At 49.8% G+C, this 19744-nt stretch overlaps 2 protein-coding genes across 2 annotated transcripts; one reads left to right on the top strand and one right to left on the bottom strand.

Moving 5' to 3' along the window:
- Positions 1–2150: 2150 nt before the first annotated feature.
- On the bottom strand, positions 2151–8347 carry OAZ3 (ornithine decarboxylase antizyme 3). Its single transcript, XM_033174288.1, is given in 6 exon segments — positions 2151–2417; positions 3304–3389; positions 4356–4531; positions 6015–6089; positions 6091–6213; positions 8327–8347. Coding segments are annotated over 6 exon segments (729 nt in total). The 3' UTR covers positions 2151–2169.
- Positions 8348–9110: 763 nt separating this feature from the next.
- MRPL9 (mitochondrial ribosomal protein L9) lies at positions 9111–19392 on the top strand. Its single transcript, XM_033136105.1, has 7 exons — positions 9111–9220; positions 11539–11698; positions 13861–13985; positions 14605–14655; positions 17005–17106; positions 17602–17685; positions 18954–19392. Exons 1-7 carry the CDS (start codon positions 9128–9130, stop codon positions 19065–19067), a joined length of 729 nt encoding a protein of 242 aa, XP_032991996.1. The 5' UTR covers positions 9111–9127; the 3' UTR covers positions 19068–19392.
- The last annotated feature ends 352 nt before the right edge of the window (positions 19393–19744 follow it).

Genomic DNA, 19744 nt, shown 5'->3' with positions numbered 1-19744 from the left:
TGCCTCTGGCCATTTTGGCGAGGACTCGTGAGAGCAGGGGAGCCAGCAGTGCCTAGCCCTACTGTGACCCAAGTCTTAAAAACCTTACGTTGAGCCCCATTCATTCTTTTGTTCTTAAAAAAAGGTTGGCTGTTTCTCAGAAGCGAGCCCATTATGTTGTCCAAGAGAGACCACATTGCCTCCTGCTCCCAATAGGTGAAGGTGGTTTGCCCATAATTATTTTTAAAAAGCATCCTAGTTTTGGAGTTCTCATGTCTGTGTCTGGGGAGGTGGGGGACAGACAAGACTGGGCGTCGTATGTAAAAGTTGGAAGCCCCTTTGGCGCTGTGTCCGCCTCGTCCCTCCACAAACGAGATGCGGTGTTTGAACTCAAATGTGCGTTGCATTATTACATTGATTCTTGTTTTCCTCTTTAAATAAAGGCTCGGTTTTTTGGATTGTTCTCGAGTTCTTGTCAGGAGGAAACCAGTGCTGAGCACAGCACACGGGTAAACCATGGGGTTGCCTCACGAGCAGGGCGTATGGATGTCTTGAAAAGAGGTTTAGACAAACGAGTGGAGGATAGGACAACATCCTGCCTCCGCGGTCGGAGGTTTCTGAATGCCAGTTACTGGGAATGGCAAGCAGGGAGAGTTGCTCTGCTGCTCAGATCCTGCTTGGGGGGCTCCCCATTGGGGCATCTAGTTGAGAACAAGGATGCTACATGGGCCCCCTTTGGCCCGATCCAGCCACAGGGCAATTCTGATGTCCGTGTGGAGCCTCCAGGTCCAGAGGCAGTCTATCTGGGCTCTTAGGGGCATGTTGCCCCTGTCAGGATGCTGGACCCTTTGCCCTCATCCAGCACAGCTCTTACGATCCTTGGCTGGGGGGGGCTAGGGTCATGGAGTTGTGTTCTTTGAGGGGGCTCCACTGCAATGGCTACAGCAGCTCACTTGTCTGATCCGCCCCGTCCTTTTTGGATTGCTGGCTAAAAAGCCGTCATCGACCCAGGCCCAGTCACTGCTGGGCCTCTCCATCTTTCTGCTCGCTCCCGAAAATGCTGGGCCCCCAACCAGCGACTAGTTCCTAAGTCAGCTGGTGGCAAGCGTGGTTTGGGTCTCCCTCTTCCACCTCCCCATCACTTGTAAATCCCCGCTACGTGACGGAGGGCAGTTAAGATGGAACGGGTGTCCTGTGTTCCTCTGTTCACGGCATCACATCTGTATGAGGAGGGTCAGGTGAGCCCCGGGGGTGAGAAGGGTACTCTTGTGCAAGGCAGGTGGGCAATCCAACCTCTGCTTTAAAACCCCTGTATTTTTTTAGGACTCTACATGGCCCAAAAACAGTTGTGTTTTAATGTAACCCACCCTGTGACCTTGGTCAGGTGGGAATACAGTGGTACCCCGCAAGACAAATGCCTCTCACAACGAAAAACTCGCAAAATGAAAGGGTTTTGCGAATTTTTAGTTGACTCGCGAGACGAATTCGTCTATGCCTGTTTTTCGCAAGACGAATTCGTCTGGCGAGGTACCACTGTAAGCCGGCTTACCTTTTCGCTGCGGCCGGGAGGGGTGTTGTCCGCGTCCGCCATTTTGGATCGACTGTGCATGTCTGCGCATGTCCAGACATGCGCAGTCGATCCAAAATGGCAGACGTGGACAACATCCCTCCCGACCGCAGCGAAAAGGTAAGCCCTCCTGGAGCCGCGCGGCGCCGCGTTGCCGGTCGGGAGGGGCATAATCCCACGGCCCCCTCCCTCCCTCCCGGAGCCGCGGCGCCGTGTTTTAAGACTGAAGCGAGCAAACAGCAGCGCAGCTGTTCGCTCACTGCAGTCTTAAAACGCGGCTTGGCTTGGCTCCGGTGCCGGTCGGGAGGGGCCCCCGGACTTTCCCCCCCATAGGAACGCATTAATTAAATTTTAATGCGTTCCTATGGGAAAAGGTGCCTCGCAAGACGAAATTTCCGCAAGACGAAGAGTCTTGCAGAATGAATTAATTTCGTCTTGCGAGGCACCACTGTATGTAATTATAATGTTCAGAGTATTCTAGGCAGCTCAGGATTTTCGCAAAAGGTCATTATGGAAAGGCTCAGGGACCCAGGGACTCAGGAGGATGCCTACATCCCGAAAACTGCCTTTTATTGCCCTGTAGACAGACAGACAAACATGATGCTGTGAGCTGTGGTGCCAGTTTAATGCCACTCCCTGGGGGAATCGGTGACCTGCTCATTCAGGGAGCCTGTTTGCCAAGAACAGCCCCCATCCTGCCTCCCCAACATGTCTGGTTTCAGGGTCCTCCACTTCTCATTCTCCTCCGCTTGGCAAAGGTCTCGTTCCATGGGGTAAGCCATGAAGATGACGTCCTCCCAGGGAGGAAGGGAAGGGTGATCCGGCCGCATGAGCTTGAAACCCAAGAAGCCAAAGGCTCGTAGCAGGTCTCCTTCAAGAAAGGGGAGAAAGAGAAGAGGATTAGGAAACCAAGGGCAAGATCTTTCCCCACACCCCCAGAGCCTTTCCTCTGCTTTATCCCATTTATTCACATGTTTGTCAAGCCACTCTTTCATAAAAATGCAGTGTATAATACACGCTTCCATTAAGAGCAGTAGAAACATCAATCAGTGCTGGCTGGTAAAAAGAAAACCGCATGGCAGAGGGCTGTCAGATTAACAGTTCCCGGGAGACATCTAAAGCAAGGCAGGGATTATTCCTGGCCAACCTCTAGTGGCAAGGAGTTCCGCAGGGCCACAGAGCTGATCCCGCCAGAGGATTGTGGTGGAGCCTAAGGATAGGCAGTATTTGGACACCAAGCTGTTGCAGGGCTTTGTGAATGAACATGAGAGTCTTGAGATTGGCCCAGTAGCAAACTGGTTTTCACTCTGCCTTCCACCTCACACAGGTAGATTCTGGCCCTACCTGGAGATGCCGTTGGGCATTGAACCTGGGACCCCCTTGGAATAAATGTAAGATTCCAGTCCTCGTGGTTCTGAAAAAAGCGGGGCTTTAAATCGGAACATACGAAGCTGCCTTAGAGCAAGTCAGACCATTAGTCCAGCTAGGTCAGGACTGTCTGCACTGACCGGCAGCAGCTTTGCGGTTTCAGGCAGGTTCTCTCCTGGGCCTACCTGGTGACTGAACTTGGAATGACACACGACCAAAATGCTCTGGCCCTTGCATGCTTTTTATGATGGTTTTTCTGGCCTAATAAAAGCCCAAATTTGGAATTGGGATCCCTCCCCCCTTTTGCCCTTTTCTATATCATTTCCATGTGGAATTCAGGACCCAAAACCCAGATTCTGTTAGCAAGGGGCATCTCTTTTTTCCCTTACCCCTGTCCCGCCGAGACTTGTGGAAGTTAACAAGCACCTGGTCCGCCTCTGTGTTTTCTTCCACATATTCCAGCGTTGCAGTCAGGCTAGGAGCAGAAACAGCCACAGGGTCCGTATTATGCGTTTAATATTATTTAAGGGTGCTCTTCTCTTGCAAGCAGGGCTTGCAAAGGGACTAGTCCTCAGTAAGGTGTTCAACCTGACCTGTACCACTGAATTGTGGGTGAGAGCTCCCATGAGTGAATCCATCCAAAGAATTCCCTGGACCTAGAAAACCAGACTTGTCACAGAAAAGGCTACACTTCTCCCTGACATGCTAGATTTCTACGTACAGAGAAAGGTGGTTGTTTTTCCATTTTAAATCGGAGGTCCAGTCATAAGTGCCCCTGTCTGACCCCACTCCCTTTGAACGCACCCCACAATTATATACGGAGCCAAAGCATAGTGCCAAGTTTGCTAGCGGTTCAAATTGACCATTTTGGGAGGTGGAAATCTATTGATGTTAGCTGCAGCAAAAAGATTGCAGTGCAAGGAGCTCTTGTTGAAGATACTCTATTCCATTTCCTCCCTCCCTCTGGCTCTTCCATTACACATGCAAAACGTAGCACCCCGTTATCACTGAGCATGCTCAGAACACTCTGGGCTGTTTCAGAAGTTCAACCCCAACCTTGTGCATGGGGGGGGGGGTCAACTTTTTTTTCTGCTTCTATAAATCTTAGGTTCCCACGGTCAGGTGCAGGCGACAGCACCAAGCAGCATCTCTGCCCATAAATAAATCCTCAGCGCTTTGGGTTTGGGTTCCATTGGTTTTGAACTAGTGTTTCTAATATTTCCCACCACGAGAGCTTTGGGGTGGGTGGTGGTCTCTCAATTAAATTGCTGAAAAAACGCTGGGCTGTTTCCAACATTAGTCCTGCTCGGAGCAGACGTCTTGAAAAGAACAGGCACAGCCGATGTAGGGACGTTCAGTGGGTCTACTCAGCGTGCAATTTAGCTGGATGACAGAGCCCACCCACTTCTGACACCCAGTTGCAGCACAGAATTGCTCTCACCTCTCGCGGCTGTTGCAGTCCAGGGCAAGACGAGGCGTGTCGAGGAAAACCGTGCGTGCCTGGAGGAGGCCGTGCCAGTGGCTGACCCCTTGGCTGCCGTGGGCAAAATGGAAGTCCAACTGAACCGGCTGGTCGGGACGTTGGCGCTCGCCGGCGAAAACAGCGAGATTCCCAGCCTGTGGCGTTATTGGGGGAAACGTTTGCAACTACTGGTTAGAAAACACCTTAGCAAAATCCCCCTTCTTTCCAACCTTCAGGTGGTGAGTGCCGGTGATTGATTGATTGATTGATTGCAACATTTCGTTAGAAAATTGTAGAGTTTGTAAGGGGACCCCACAGGGTCATATATAGCGCACTCCCATGCAATATATTTAAACCAGTTATAGGAATAGGAATAATTTATTATTGGCCAAGTACATTTTCCAACATACTTGGAATTTGTTTCGGCTACATTGCAATGTAAACATACAGACACTGTTCCTCTCACAATACAAAGAAGCAAAGAAACCCCACCCATATTTTACCTCCCCTTAAGCTATACAACTACGAATTTAACAATTTAATGGCACAAGGGAAAAAAAACTATTCTTGTGCCTGGCCAATTTTGTATATGAAGTCCTGTAGCGACGTCCAGATGGAAGTAAATCAAGCAGATGATGACCGGGATGCAAAGGATCTGCTACAATTCTCTCTGCTCTCTTCCTAACTCGGGTAGCATAAATTGTCTCTATTGAAGGCAAGCTAACACCAATTACCCTTTCTGCAATTCTTACAGCTCGTTGGAGCCTTTTCTTGTCTCTCTTGGAGGCTGTACCGTACCATGCTGTTATAGAATTACAGAGAACAGTTTCAATGATGCCTCTGTAGAATTGGATCAACACTTCCTGGGACAATTTAAATTTCCTTAGTTGATGCAGGAAATACAGCAAAAGGAAGGAAACTAGCAAAACAGTGAGTGAGAATCCACAATGATTTTTACCCATAACTCAGTTTGGGAAATCGACACTCTTCGGAGAGACCTGCTGGCGACTCCTTTGAAACTTAAAGTATCTATTTGCAAAGAATCTGCAATCCAATATCCACTGAAGGATGATATTCCCCCCTAACTACTGAGATGGTTTCAGACTATTTAGCTGAGATTTTTTCCAAAGTCTAATTTAAAACTACTTAATGGTGGCTACTGGGTTTTTTATATGTGTTCAATAGGTCTGTACTGGAAATATTTTATGTTCCCACCCACACCTCTCTCTGTGATTTTTCTTGTCTAAATTGTGTCAATAAAGGCTGGATGAATATTCTCCCTGGAGAAGTCTGCCTTGTACTGAGTCGGACCCTGAGTCCATCAAACCTAGTGTTGTCTGCACGAGCTGGCAGCAGCTCTTCAGGACTCCAGGCACAGGATATTTCCCTGAGGTTGGGGGGGTGGGGGTAGGGGTGAGCTGTGTATGCTACCTTCAGCTCCTTGGAGAAAAAAGGTGGGGTAGATATATAATGGGGGGCGGGGAGAGCCCTGTTGTCAATTTTCAGATTGTAAGCTCATTGGGGCTGGGACCCCTTCTGTACAGCATCGTGCAAGCAGAATGGTGGTCTATTCTAACAATAATAATGGAATACTGGTCAGTTGCAAGGCCGGAAAGGCCCAAGGCAGAAGGAGCCTACCTTATATACCTCTTTAAGGTTTGCCTGGTCTCCTTCGAGGCTCCTTCTCCTGTCTGGGCAGCCGCCCACGAACTCAGGAGCACTGCGGGCAGTAACGGGGCCGGATACTCAAGCTCTCACGTTGGGTAAGGGTTGAGCTGTGCCGCAGAACGGAAGCGAGAAAAGAGACAGCGTGGATAAACCCAGGAAGCAGGTGCTTCTGAAGTCAGCAGGTGCCTTGAACACAAGGGGCTGGAAACTTGGCATCAGGCCCCCATAGTTCTGAATAATAATGTGTAGAGTATAATGGCTCAATTCGCACCGAAATGGAGAATGCCTGAAGGCTTTAACATGGGAGATTTTCCTCTGAGCTCCTCCATGGGTTAGGAACTACCGGTAACTGTTACTGTTATCTGCTGGTTCTGACAATGTGTTTAACTTTAGATCACATGGGAGGTATTGGGTTGCAAACCCTCATTTTGAAAGGGAGATGTCTTTTGTTCCCAGCCGGAGTGGGAGCAAGACGCGATAAGGAAGCTCTCCAGGAGCATGCAGTCTCAGGCTGGAATGGGGGACAGAGAAGAGTTTTGATCTCAGTCCTGTTCAAAGTTATTTTTAAGATACCGAGCCTGTGCTAGACACACACACAAAATAAGTGCATGGAATTATCTGGATGTATCTCTGATGATTTTGTTCTGTTTTGAAGAAAGTTCTGCAAGTAAAGCTCAAATCAAACCTATGGGTCTGGGCAACAAAGGAGTCAGTTTGTATGCTTCCAGTTGCTTCAAGCTGTGCAATATTAATATCTGCTATATAATAGGCTGACTTAAAATAGGGAAATAAGAAGCAAGCGGATTTCAGCGGAGTCAGACCATTGGTCCATCTTGCTCAATATTGTCTACACAGGCCGGCGGAAGCATAACAGGATTTCAGAGAGGGGTCTCCTCCAGTCCTGCCTGGAGGCACTGAACCTGGGACCTTCTGCTTGCAAGGCAGATGCTCTACCACTGAGATTTGTCCTTTTAAAAAACGAAGCAAGATCCCAGTCCTCATTGTTCTGAAAACATGTCTCTGACACAGCTCTGCCTGGAGATGCCGGGCCTTGAACCCGGGGCCTTCTGCATGACAAGCAGATGCGCCACCCCTGAACTATGGTGCTTATTCATCTCCAGGCAGCTATCCCAACAAAATCTGGAAGGCCAAAAATTCCCAGTCCTGATACAGGGATGGGGGACATGCACCCACTCCCATAGTCACTGACCCTTGGCTGTGCTCGCTATATGTGCCTAGTAATATATGGATGGCGGGGGGGGGGCACATCCTCCAAGGTGACACCCATGCGCCCAAAGTAGCCCCCCTCTTACCTCTTGCCGCTGGGAGTCATTTTCCGCCGATATCTAAGGCGGCGCTTGCTGATGGGGCAGAAAGAGGGGCTGGAGAATGATAGCGGATGAAGGCTGTTCCGTATGCCCCCCCTTCTTGGTCCAAGAAAGGGTGTTTGTGGGTGCCCGGTTCCGCCGCGTTTTGCTGGGCAGTGCCTCCCGGCCCCAGGCAAAGTGGGTGCTAGGTGGCATGGCCCCAGCCTTAAGTACCCGAGGGACCCCAATTGTGACCTGTGTGAGTTTCTGCCCCATGGCAACTTGGCTGTGTCACAAGCATCATTGTGAGAGGCCACGCCCCCTCCTGGCCACACCCAGGTGAAGCTCCTCCCACTCCTGGGTACCACGGCATCCTCTCCCTCATAAGGACACCTGGCTCTAGGTCCGCACCGGATGGGATGCATTTGAAGCACATCCAACACACACACATCCAGCACACAGCTTCCCCAGGAGGATCATGGGAGCTGTGGTTTCCCTCCCTCGCAGAATCCTTAACAAACTACCGTTCCCAGCATTCCTTGGGGGAAGTCGTGTGTTTGAAATGTGCATGAGTGTGCTTTCAATCTCTGGTTCGGTTCTGCCCTCAGTATTGTCCACACTGACTGGCAGCTGCTCTCCAGGGTTTCAGGCAGGGGTCTAAGAGATGCTGGAGACCGAGCCTGGGACCATCTGCATGTCTTTAAAAAAAAAAAAAACCCACTGAATTATATTCGGGGGTGCACTCTGCACATGCTCAGAGGCACACTGCCCTTCCTTCCTTTTCGAAGAGCCTCAGTTCTGTTGGGGTGCTTCTTCTGAGGCACTTTGTCCTTACGACTTTTAAAATAATTTTTTAAACCCCCTTTATGCTGTACTTGCAGAAAGGAAAGGAGAAACACGCTCAGTGCATGCTCAGAGTCACTTGAGAGCATCCTGTTAATTTGTGACTTTTGTGACTCTTCCTGCTCCACCAACGTAGAGGCAGAGCATAGCCATCGTGGATGGATGCAGCCAAGACTTTGGGAAGCAGCAAAGGCACTCACCCCCCCCCTAACATCCTGCCCCCCACCCCGCACTCCCCGTTTCAAGCAAGAGTTTCAGCTGCTATCCTAAGGACTAGAATCTTGTGGTCTTATCACTTGGTAGCCTGCCTGGAGCCCAGAGCCCAACAGCAAAGCTTTCGGCTGCAATCATGAGGACTAGGATCTTGTTTGCCAGCATTTGGAGCCGGCCTACAGCGCACAGCCACTGGTCCAACCTATTCGAAGCGAGGGAGGGCAGATGAACTGACCCCATTACACACCAGGCTTCTGTGCTGGGCCCCGGTTGCTGCCCCCTTTACCCACCCTGCGGGCACCGCACCACGTAGCCCAACCGCAGGGGCGTCAGTAAATAAATTGAATGATGATCATGGTGGCAATAGTAATATGAATAATAACCAGTGGATATCATATAAATGGATTACTCAGCCGCCACCCTAGGCGGGTTACAGCAAAGGACTGCGGAAAGAATTTTTGCACTCTGCATATGCTCAGTGGCACTCTTGACATGCGTTTATTTTTTGGTGGTGTGGGGGGGGGGCGGGTTTTTGCTATAGTGTCACGGTAGGCAAGAGAAAGAGAGAAAGGAGCAAATAAATCCCGGGGGAGAAAGCGTGCTGGGTGTCCCCGCCGGCTCCTCCCTCCCGCGCTGCCCGCCCCGCGGTCGACCCACCCCGGCGGGCGGAGCCAGGCGAGGCCGAGGCTTCTCCGGGGCCTGCGCGGGGAAGTTACGGCCATGCTGGCGGCGGCGGCGAGGGGCCTGATCCTGGCAGGGGCCTCCCTGGGGGTCCCTCTCGTGCGCAGGGGGCTCCGCCTCTCGGCCCCCCTGGTGAGGAAGCGGGAGGGGGACGTAAAATGCATGGGGAGAGACGGAGGGGGTGGCCCCGGGGGTTGCTTTGGGGGCCCATCCGAGAGAGAGAGGAATATTTTAAAATATCAGATTTGGGGAGGAATATCTAATTTGGGGGGTGCAGGTGGGGTCGCTTTGAGGAGACTGCTAAGGGGGCAGGAGTGCGTTTGATGCCTATCTAAATGGAGGCTCTTTTTTGGGGGGGTGGGAGGGAGGTGGGGGGTCATTTCATAGAAATTGCAGGGCAATGGGTGTCTCTGGGGGTTGCTTTTTGGGGAGGGGTGTCCCGGAGCACATCCACGGGCACGTGTGGGTGGGTGCATTAATCTGCATTTAAATCTATGCCTTTGCTGCCTATATCAATTGGCTTCTTTTGGGGGGGCAGTGCAGATGGGGGGCCCTGGGATTTCTTCTTTTGGGGGGTGGGAGCTCAGAGAGACTGTGAAAGGAGGTATCCAGTGGACTCTGTGCATTTATGTCCTTACAGCGCAGGTATGTCACTGATGCTTTCTGATTCCCCGGGGGGGGGGGTGTAAGTTTTTAGACAAAGGAGATTGAGGAGAGCGGATATTTTTTGGGGGGTGGAGTGGGGGGCTGGAGTACAAGAAGCTCAGAGAGACTGCAAGGGGGGCAAGCACATGGCTGTGTTTTGCATTGTATTTAAATCTAGGTGCATCCTGCCTCTAAGAGTAGACTCTTTTCCGGTAAGGAGATGCGATTCAGACAAAATGCAGAAAGGAGAATGCAGATTGGAGGGGGGCCCTCTGGGGTTGCTCTGGAGTGGGGTGACCTCTCATTTTGACTCAAGAAAATCACCCTTTTATAGTTCGAATCGGGGGAAATGAATACAGTAAATGGACAAAAGTACAAAGGTTCACAAAATGTTTAGGGGTATGCCTACCGCCCCCCCGAAAAAAGCACTGTATGTATTTAAATACAGTATACAGGTGAAACTCGAAAAATTAGAATATCGTGGAAAGGTTCATTTCTTTCAATAATTCAAAGGTGAAACTAGTATATGAGATAGACTCATGACATGCAAAGCGAGATATGTCAAGCCTTTATTTGTTATAATTGTGATGATTATGGTGTACAGCTGATCAGAACCCCAAATTAACAATTTCAGTATTTCAATATTAAACTCCAGTAGCTAATGAAAACAATTGCTTACATAAATGGACTTTTCCACGATATTCTAATTTTTTGAGTTTCACCTGTATGTCCATGCTACCTTTAAGAATAGAGCTGCGGCCCTTTGAAAATAAAGCAAGTTTTCCAGTCCTCATTGTTCTGGGTAAAGGGCTGGTTCAAAGAGGAACATGGGAAGCTGCCATATACTTCCTCTGAGCCTTTGGTCAGTGTAATCTCAGTGGCGTCTACACTGGCTGGCAGCGGCTGTCCAGGGTTCCAGGCAGGGGGACATTCCCAGATGTACCTGGAGATGCCGACGATTGAAGCTGGAATCTTCCACAAGCAATTCAGATCCTGTCCCATTGAGATGGGCCCCTTCTCTACCTCCCCCCCCCCCAAAAAAAATTTGCTCAATGACAGAGCATGTGCTTTGCATGCCATGCGGGAAGTTCCGGGTTCAATCGCTGACATCTCCAGGTACTCCTGGGAGAGTCCCTTGCCTGAAACCCTGGAGAGCTGCTGCCAGTCAGTGTAGGCAATCCTGAGCTAGATGGTCCAAAGGATCTGGCTTTCAAAAAAAAATCAGGAGAGAATTGGAGGTCTTTACAAACTATATGAAGAAAGTTGGTTCCCAAAATTATGATTGGCTTGGCAGAATATTCGGATTATTTGATATGTTTATGTATAATTTGGAACATTTAATGTGATTTGATTGGTTTGTTAAAAGTGAAAAATTTAATAAAAATGATTTTTTTAAAAAAATTATGATTGGCTTAGCCTAGACTAAAAATTTCACAGGTGAACAAATCGCCTCTTCGCAAAGTAAAAAATGATTACAGACAACCAAAATATGAGATTAGGGAACCGGTATACAATAGTGGTCGAAGGAAGTCAACCTTTTTTCTTTCCTTTCCTTTTTTCTTGTATATAATTGTATTCCTTTTTGTATGTATGTAATAAGTATATAGCAAAAAAACAAAACAAAAAAGGAACTGGCTTTCGGCCCAAGGCAGCTTCCTGTGCTTGTCTTTGAACCATGAGGACTAGAACCTTTGTTTTTAGAGACGGGGCCTCCTAACAGGGAGTGGCGAGGGGCCAGGCCGAGAGGCTGTGTCAGAGCGGAGGTGTTGGTGGCTTCTCCCAAGTTCTCTGTCTCCGCTGCTCAGGAAACGTGCATCGTGGAGCGTTGGTGGAAGATACCTTTGAGCAAGGTGGGCAGGGAGCCTCGGATCAAGCACCGCCGGTATAAGGTCTACCGCTTGTTGGAGGACACCAAACACAAGCCCAAAGAACCCCTGGAGCTCATCCTCACCCAAACCGTAGACGGTACGTTGCTCCCCATCTTTCTGCCGCATCCGGTGCCGTTCTGCGGAAGATGCGAAGGCACGTGCTAAATCCGAATTAAGCTCGGGCCAGGCCTCCTCCTGTGTGAACGCTTAAGTCGAATTATCGTGTGCCTTAGCTCCTGGTTCATTTTTAAGGAGTAAGGAATTAGCGCAGGGGTGGCCGGCCTTTTTTTTTTTTTTTGCACCAGTGGGAACATGCTGAAGTTGGAGAGAGGGTGCTGGAGGCGCCAGTCACAGAATGGCTGTTTGGGGGAACGTGGCATAACACACAATGGCTTCCACTTAGACGGCCGCTCCCGAAAACCTTGCGCTCACGATGGGAAGTCAGCTGTTGTCCTGCTACTCCTGATCATGGCAATCGCACAATAATGATTTTGCATGCGCGCGCACACACACAAGAGCAGACCTTGTTGCTGTCTGTCCAATAGCATTCCTCAGCGCCAGGGAAAATAGACACGGAGGCCTCATCGCACTTGCGGTCATTTCACAGAAATCACTTAGAAGCTACTTTCCCATGTGGCCCCGAAACTTTCTTTTTAGGAGGGCTAGGCTGCATGCTTTTTTTCCCTTTAAAGAAGAAAAGAAAAGCCTGCTGGATCAGGCCAGTGGCCCATCTAGCTCCGCGTCCTGTCCTGGCAGTGGCCAAACAGATGCCTCTGGGAAATCTGCAAGCAGGGCCCATCTTGGCTGGGAGTCCTGCTCCCTGCCTTGCTGGCCTTTCCCCACCTGGCCTCGGATGGTGAGGCCTGGACTGACTCCAGCTACAAAACCTGAGACTGCTGAACTGACCCTTGGGCTGGGGTGTTGTTTAAGAGAGGTAGGGGGTGTGTGGCTTTTTATGGATATTAAATTTTATTTTTATTTTACCTTTGTTTTAGATCTTACGATTTCTGTGGCAGTTGTTCTATGTGTACTTTTTGATTTTTTTTAAATAGTATTTATTACTGCTTTTGTTATGTTTGTGAATCTGTAATTTTTTACACGTTGCAAACCGCCTTGAGCACGGTTTTAACTTTAGAAAGCGTACAGATAAAATGATGGGTTGACCCAAGCACAACAGTGCCGCCTGCCCTGCTGCAGTTTCCAGGAACTGGTACAGTCATACCTCGGGTTACGTGTGCTTCAGGTTGCGTTTTTTAGGGTTCCAAACCCGGCAAACCCGGAAGTGTTTACTTCCGGGTTTCGCCCGGTGAGCATGCGCAGAAGCGTTCTGTGCAGTTCGCGCATGCGCAGAAGCACGATTTTGCGCATGCGCGACATCCCCACTCGGGTTACGGTCTTTTCGGGGTGCAAACAGCACCCTGGAACAGATTGGGTCCATAACCCGAGGTACCACTGTATTCAGAAGCGGTGCTGCCTCAGACTGGAGGCAGAGCCATGCTGGCTAGTAGCAATGGATAGCCTTATATTCCACGAATTTGCCCCGTCTTCTTTAAAAGCCACCCAAATTGGTGGCCATCGCTACCTCCTGTAGCAGCAGGTTTCATAATTTATTTTTTATGCACTGCATAAAAGTAGCCTGTCCCTCTTTTTTTGGTCTGAATCTTCCAGCACTCAACTTCCTTGGATGTCCCTGAGTGGTATGGGGCAGGCACATGGGGACTCAGGTGTCCACACCTGAGGGAACACGGGGATTTGGGGGTGGGCGCTTTGCGGTTCGCACTCGGCCACCGGGCTACGTTGCAGTTTTGACCGTATACATAAAACCACAGTGTGTTCTCCTCCTGCCTCCCTCTCCTCCCTGCTGACTTCCTTGTGCCGATTTCTAGATTGTCGCTCTCCTCCCAAGAGGCAAGGACTTGCCCTCTCATTCCTTGCTAAGCACCCAGTGTAAATAAATACGTTTCTAATTTGGCTTTCTTTCATTAGGGTCCAGGGCTTTCTGTGTGGACTTTGTGCTTTATATTAAAACAAAAATAGCTCCCATATATTTATTTGTGCATGTTTTCTAAATCACATCTTCATCCAAACATAGATACTAGGATAGCTCAGTTAAATATGTATGCAAGTATCTTTCGTAGGGGGCAGTCTGAAACCATCTGGAGAGCACAAGGTTGGGAACAGTTGTGATACAGGCTGGAAATTTCTCTCCTGCCTTAATTTTTATTTTAAAATTGAGCTGGGATTTTTTCTCGTCCGCAGATGTGGGAAGCCGAGGCGACACAGTCCTGGTGCCCAAATCTTTTGGCCGCAGCCGTCTCCTCAACCAGAACAAAGCCGTCTACGCCTCTCCAGAAAACAAGAAGATATTTGAGGAGGAAAACCGGGTGAGTGCCGTAAGAACAGCCGGAAGACCTTGGCTGCTGGATCAGGCCAAAGGGGGGCTCATCGTATTCCATTATCCTGTTCTCACAGCAGCCAAATGCCCCATATAACCTACAAATCTAGATAGACTGCCTCTGGACTTGGAGGTTCCATAAGAACCTCAGAAGAGCCTGGTTGCTGGATCAGGCCAAAGGGGGCTCATTTAGTCCAGCCTCCTGTTCTCAAAGCAGCCAACCAGATGTCCCCGACTTCTGGTATAATGAGACAGCGAGAGAAACCTCTATGTCTCTACAGCTTGCAAAAACAAAAACAAAAATGCATATTGGCCAGAATTGTGTACAAAAAGGTGGATTTGCGGATGATGCATGCCTGCAAAGATACCAAAATCAGTGGACATCAACATATTTTCTGTGGCAGAATCGTTTAATTATTTGCTGTATGAAAAAGTGCTTTGTTCAGTCCTGAATCTTCTGATATCTTGCTTCATTGCATGGCCCCTCCTCAATATTGATATGTGTATACCTGTGTAGCCTCGGTCCACCTGTGCTGCTGGGCTGAGTGGGACACTATGGGAGCTGTCTCGCTCGCCCTTGACCTCTCTTCTGTTTTCTCGCCCCTTAGTTACGCCAGGAAGGGAAACTGCCGAGGCTCCAGACCCACACAGGCGAAAAGGTAAACGGATGCAGGTCTACGGCGTGTGTGTAAATACAGTTTTCCGGTACGACAATGCCCTAATGGGAAACCTGAAAGCAGGGCTTGAGAGCACAAAAATCTAATGCTGGGAAGTGAAGTTTACTAAAACCCTTTTAAGTTCCCTGCCTGACACAACAGGGAGAACCTGGCGGGCCACGTACCGGGTCAACGGCGACACGTGTGGCCGAGCGCTTTCCGCTTTCGTGACCGTTGCAAATCTTGTGAGAGTTCCTAAATCATGGATTCCCGGGCGGGAGTGGGGAAGCTGGAGATAGCCAGCAGGCTGGATCCTTAACCTCCCCTTGTACGTTGAACACAACAGTGAATTTGTACTGCGTTTGTACATTGTTGTGACCCACCCCGAGGCCTTGTGGCGTAGGGTGAGCAATGCATCTCATAGGAAATAAAAACAGCGACCGCTTGTTAGTGTGGTCAATGCCTGCGGAGCCTGCAGAGGAACAATCAGGAGCTCCCTGGGTGTTTTTCAGCCAGGGTGGATTGTGTCCTTGGACTCTGAACATGCCCAGATGGGAGGTCAGGGAAGGAGGGGCATGGGGCGCTGTGCAGAGGTGATTTAGGAACTCTCATAACTCAGTATTTAGATCTAGTTACAGGTAGGTAGCCGTGTTGGTCTGCCATAGTCGAAACAAAATAATTTTTTTAAAAAAAATTCCTTCCAGTAGCACCTTAGAGACCAACTAAGTTTGTTCTTGGTGTGAGCTTTTGTGTGCATGCACACTTCTTCAGAAGTCACACTGAAACAGAAGTCACCAGACCCTTAAATATAGTGAGGGAGTGGAGAGGGGTATTACTCAGAATGGGGATTGAAGAACCTTTTAATGAGGGTGAAAGAGGAAAGCGCAAAATATGGTCTGAAGCTCAACATCAAAAAAACTAAGATCATGGCCACTGGTCCCATCACCTCCTGGCAAATAGAAGGCGAAGAAATAGAGGCAGTTAGAGATTTCAGTTTCTTGGGCTCCATGATCACTGCAGATGGTGACAGCAGTCACGAAATTAGAAGACGCCTGCTTCTCGGGAGGAAAGCAATGACAAACCTAGACAGCATCTTAAAAAGCAAAGACATCACCTTGCCGACAAAGGTCCGTATAGTTAAAGCTATGGTTTTCCCAGTAGTAATGTACGGAAGTGAGAGCTGGACCATCAAGAAGGCTGATCGCCGAAGAATTGATGCTTTTGAATTCTGGTGCTGGAGGAGACTCTTGAGAGTCCCATGGACTGCAAGAAGATCAAACCTATCCATTCTCAAGGAAATCGGCCCTGAGTGCTCACTAGAAGGACAGATCCTGAAGTTGAGGCTCCAGTACTTTGGCCACCTCATGAGAAGAGAAGACTCCCTAGAAAAGACCCTGATGTTGGGAAAGATGGAGGGCACAAGGAGAAGAGGACGACAGAGGACGAGATGGTTGGACAGTGTTCTCGAAGCTACTAACATGAGTTTGGCCAAACTGTGAGAGGCAGTGAAGGATAGGCGTGCCTGGCATGCTCTGGTCCATGGGGTCACGAAGAGTCGGACACGACTGAACAACAACAACCCAAAAGCATCTGGGGGAAGAAGTGTGCATGCACACGAAAGCTCATACCAAGAACAAACTTACTGGTACTGTAGTTGGTTTCTAAGATGCTACTGGAAGAAATTATTTTATTTTTTTATCAGTATTTAGGTAGCGTTGTATATTCTCCCTTGCAGTTCTCTCTTTGGCTGGGGGTGGGGTGCAGGGGGAGGCGGCAGGCTGTCTCTCCCTCTCCCCTCCCTGGCCAGGAAACCCCACCCCGCATTTAAATATGCAAAAGCCCCGTCAAATGGCACCTTCAGCTACAAGCAGGAGGACCCAGCGCTATGAGGAACAGGGGGAGCGGCTTATTACAGAGTCAGACTGCTCTCCCAGGGGTTCAGACAGTGGGGAGTCTCCTCTAGCCTTCCTGGAGTTGCTGGGGATTGAACCTGGCACCTTCTGCTCCGTCTGCCGAGCTAAGCCTTTTGCCTGAAAGAAAAGCAAGAGTCTAGTCCTCATTGTTCTGAATGAAGGGCTGATAAATAGGAACAGAGGAAGTTGCCTTACACCAGCCAGACCACTGGCATTTACACTGATGGGCAGAAGCTCTCCAGGGGTTTTATTTTAGGGGGGGAGGGTTTCCCCCAGCCCCAGATGCTGAGATTGAACCTGGGAAACTTCTGCATGCAAAGCAGATGTTCTGCAATGGGCGAACGAAGATCTCCCGGGTGGGTCTAAGTGTAGTTTTTTGGAGGGCTTCTTTTCTTAAGGCTTTCCGTTACTGTTCCTCCGCCCCCACCCCGTTTTTCAGACTGTCCGGTTTCTGCGCAAGTGCACCCTGGAAGTCGGAGTGAACGACTGCGAGCAGTTTGAGCTGACCCACCAGATCGTGGCACGGCACTTCCTGCGAAACGTGAGACCTGCCTGCGTGGCCGTTGGTGTCCTGCCTTCCTGGCAGGAAGGGGAGGGGAGGGGACCTGGCCGGCTCCTCTCAGTCCCAGCCTACACAGTCCTGGGCTGGCTAATGGGAGCCGTAGTAAAGAAAAAAAATATGGCTCTCCTCCTGGCAGGGGCTGATGGGAATCGTAGTCCAAAATGGCCATGCTGCCCATTAGATTTGTGACAGCGTTTTTCCATTTGCAAAAAAAAGAAAGAAAAGGCTAGGATGTTTGGGTGAGAGCCCTAATGAGTTACGGGGTGGTGGGGTATGGCAACGGAGGGTTTTAAGAGCATTTCGTTGAGTTGATCTCTTCCTGATTAGGGTGGGCTCTCGGCGGGATATGTCCTTGGGAGGAGGGTTGAGGGGAGAGGAGGTGTTTTCATAGGGGATGTGGGGGTCTCAAGACAACGTCCCCCTGCCCCGCTTGAAGTGGGTTGCTCGGATAACGCTGTGCCCTGGTCCTTCCAGCTCGGGGTCATGGTTCTGCCGCATACCTTGAAGCTTCCGGACGAGCCCATCACGGAATTGGGGGAATATTGGTGCGAAGTTACGGTAAGTTCGCCCCCTGTACGTTGACGCAGGTCAACGTGTGGGAGATTTATAATAGGAAAATTGTGCCCTCTTTTTCTCCAAACCAAAATGCCAAGGTGTATTGTATAAGATACGTTTGTTTCAAAACAAGTTATAGCCAGTTCAAAACAAGTTATAGGAGCAAGATTAGGGCGGGTCTTAAAATATATATATATACAGGTGCAACTCGAAAAATTAGAATATTGTGGAAAAGTCCATTTATGTAAGCAATCGTTTTCATTAGCTACTGGAGTTTAATATATGAGATAGACTCATGACATGCAAAGCGAGATACGTCAAGCCTTGGCTTGTTATAATTGTGATGATTATGGCGTACAGCTGATGAAAACCCCAAAGTTGAAATTGTTAATTTGGGGTTCTCATCAGCTGTACGCCATAATCATCACAATTATAACAAATAAAGGCTTGACATGTCTCGCTTTGCATGTCATGAGTCTATCTAATATATTAGTTTCATCTTTTAATTGAATTACTGAAAGAAATGAACCTTTCCACGATATTCTAATTTTTCGAGTTTCAGAGGAGAGAGACATGTCTTCTGCATACAATTGAAGCTCTATAATGAAGGTGCCAGGAGAGAAAATTTCACAGGTTAGGGGGTTGCCACAGAGGAGACCCCCCTCCCCAGGCCGAGGCACACGCCCCAAAATTTCTGAGGGTGTTGTAACTGCCAAGAGGGACCCCTCGACTGATCCTAGCACCCGAGAGTGTCTGCGGGGTACAGGGAAATGATATTTCAAATATTTGGGGCCCAAGTTATTTAGGGCTTTAAAACTCTAAAGTGAGCACCTTGATTTGGGCCTGGAAACAAACTGGCAGCCCAGGCAGATGTTTTAAAACGGTGGCGTCATATAAGATCTAAATGGAACCCCAGCCAGTAATGCGGGCATTGTGTTTGGGACCTGTTGAAGTTTCTGAATTATCTCCAGGGGCAGCCCCACGTAGAGCGCATGGCAGTGAAAGCTTAAGAGCCTGCTGGATCAGGCCATCACTGCCTCCTGCGGGGGCGATAATCCAGCCTGGACGTTAGAGTCCCATGGCCGAGCCGCCTGCCTGAAGGGGACCGTAGCCGGCCAGCTTGCCAGGGATGGGGGAAGGCCGTCCTAGTCTCAGCAGGGGAGCTTAAACGTCCTCCCCATCTCCTCTTTCGGTTGACCACTGTCGTCTTGGCTCCGGGGGACACACCCACCCCCTGGACCCCCTGGCCCACTTCTGCCCTCCTTTTGCAGGTGAACGACCTCGACACCGTCCGAGTCCCTCTTTCCGTGGTGCGCTCTGCAGAACCCAAGCCCGAAAGCTACAGGGTCTGGCTGGCTCAGCCGGAAGACGCCCCTCAGCATTAGCACCAAAGTCCGCCCCACCCCAGGAGGAGAAGGGAGCAGGGGGTGCTCTCAAAACAAGCGATGAAAACTGGGGGGCAACCAGCTTGCCTGTGCAGCTCAGGAGATCCAGGGACCTTCTTCAGATCGGGTTTGGACAAAATCTTCATCAGATTGGTGGTTTTTTTGGGGGGGTACTCCTGTCCTAAACGTTCAAAGGCATCTCTGACGGACAGGTTTCTCTCGAGTAAGAGGATCACGCCAACTAGCATTCCATGATTTCTCTCCTCTCCTGAGGAACAACAGAATGTCGAGTCTCTTACGAATAAAAACATTTCAAAATCAGAAACTCTTCCTGGTTGCAGTGAGTAAGCTCGGCCAAGATCCCTGAAGGAGAGTCGGAGGGAGATCGGCCGCTGAGGCACTCTGCGTCTCTCCTCTCTTAATGTCCGAGGGCATCTGGATAGTTAAGCACAGAAAGGGTTCTGTGATGGCGATGGAGGAGTTGGTCACAGGGTGCGGAGACGGAAGAGGGCCGCTGATCTGCCGCTGGCCGAGTCTTGCTCTGACCCTAAAGGTTACGGATTTGCCATTGGCCGAGCTTGCCCTGACGCTGCGGCAGTTGTCAGTCGCCATTGGCTGAGTTGCCCCCGGTTTCCTCTAGAGGGGCGGGGCTGGCAGAATATCCCGGGAAAGAGGTG

The sequence above is a fragment of the Lacerta agilis genome, chromosome 17, assembly GCF_009819535.1.
Source record: "Lacerta agilis isolate rLacAgi1 chromosome 17, rLacAgi1.pri, whole genome shotgun sequence".
Taxonomy (NCBI): Eukaryota; Metazoa; Chordata; class Lepidosauria; order Squamata; family Lacertidae; genus Lacerta; species Lacerta agilis.
The sequence above is the reverse complement of the archived record's forward strand: the minus strand, read 5'-3'. Positions and strand labels throughout refer to the sequence as shown.

Bases quoted from the DNA above. Each gene is read 5' to 3' on its own strand.
- MRPL9 (XM_033136105.1), top strand. From the start codon at position 9,128: ATGCTGGCGGCGGCGGCGAGGGGCCTGATCCTGGCAGGGGCCTCCCTG. The intron at 13,986-14,604 runs GTGAGTGCCGTA...CTCGCCCCTTAG, and splicing joins TATTTGAGGAGGAAAACCGG to TTACGCCAGGAAGGGAAACT. The intron at 14,656-17,004 runs GTAAACGGATGC...CCCGTTTTTCAG, and splicing joins AGACCCACACAGGCGAAAAG to ACTGTCCGGTTTCTGCGCAA.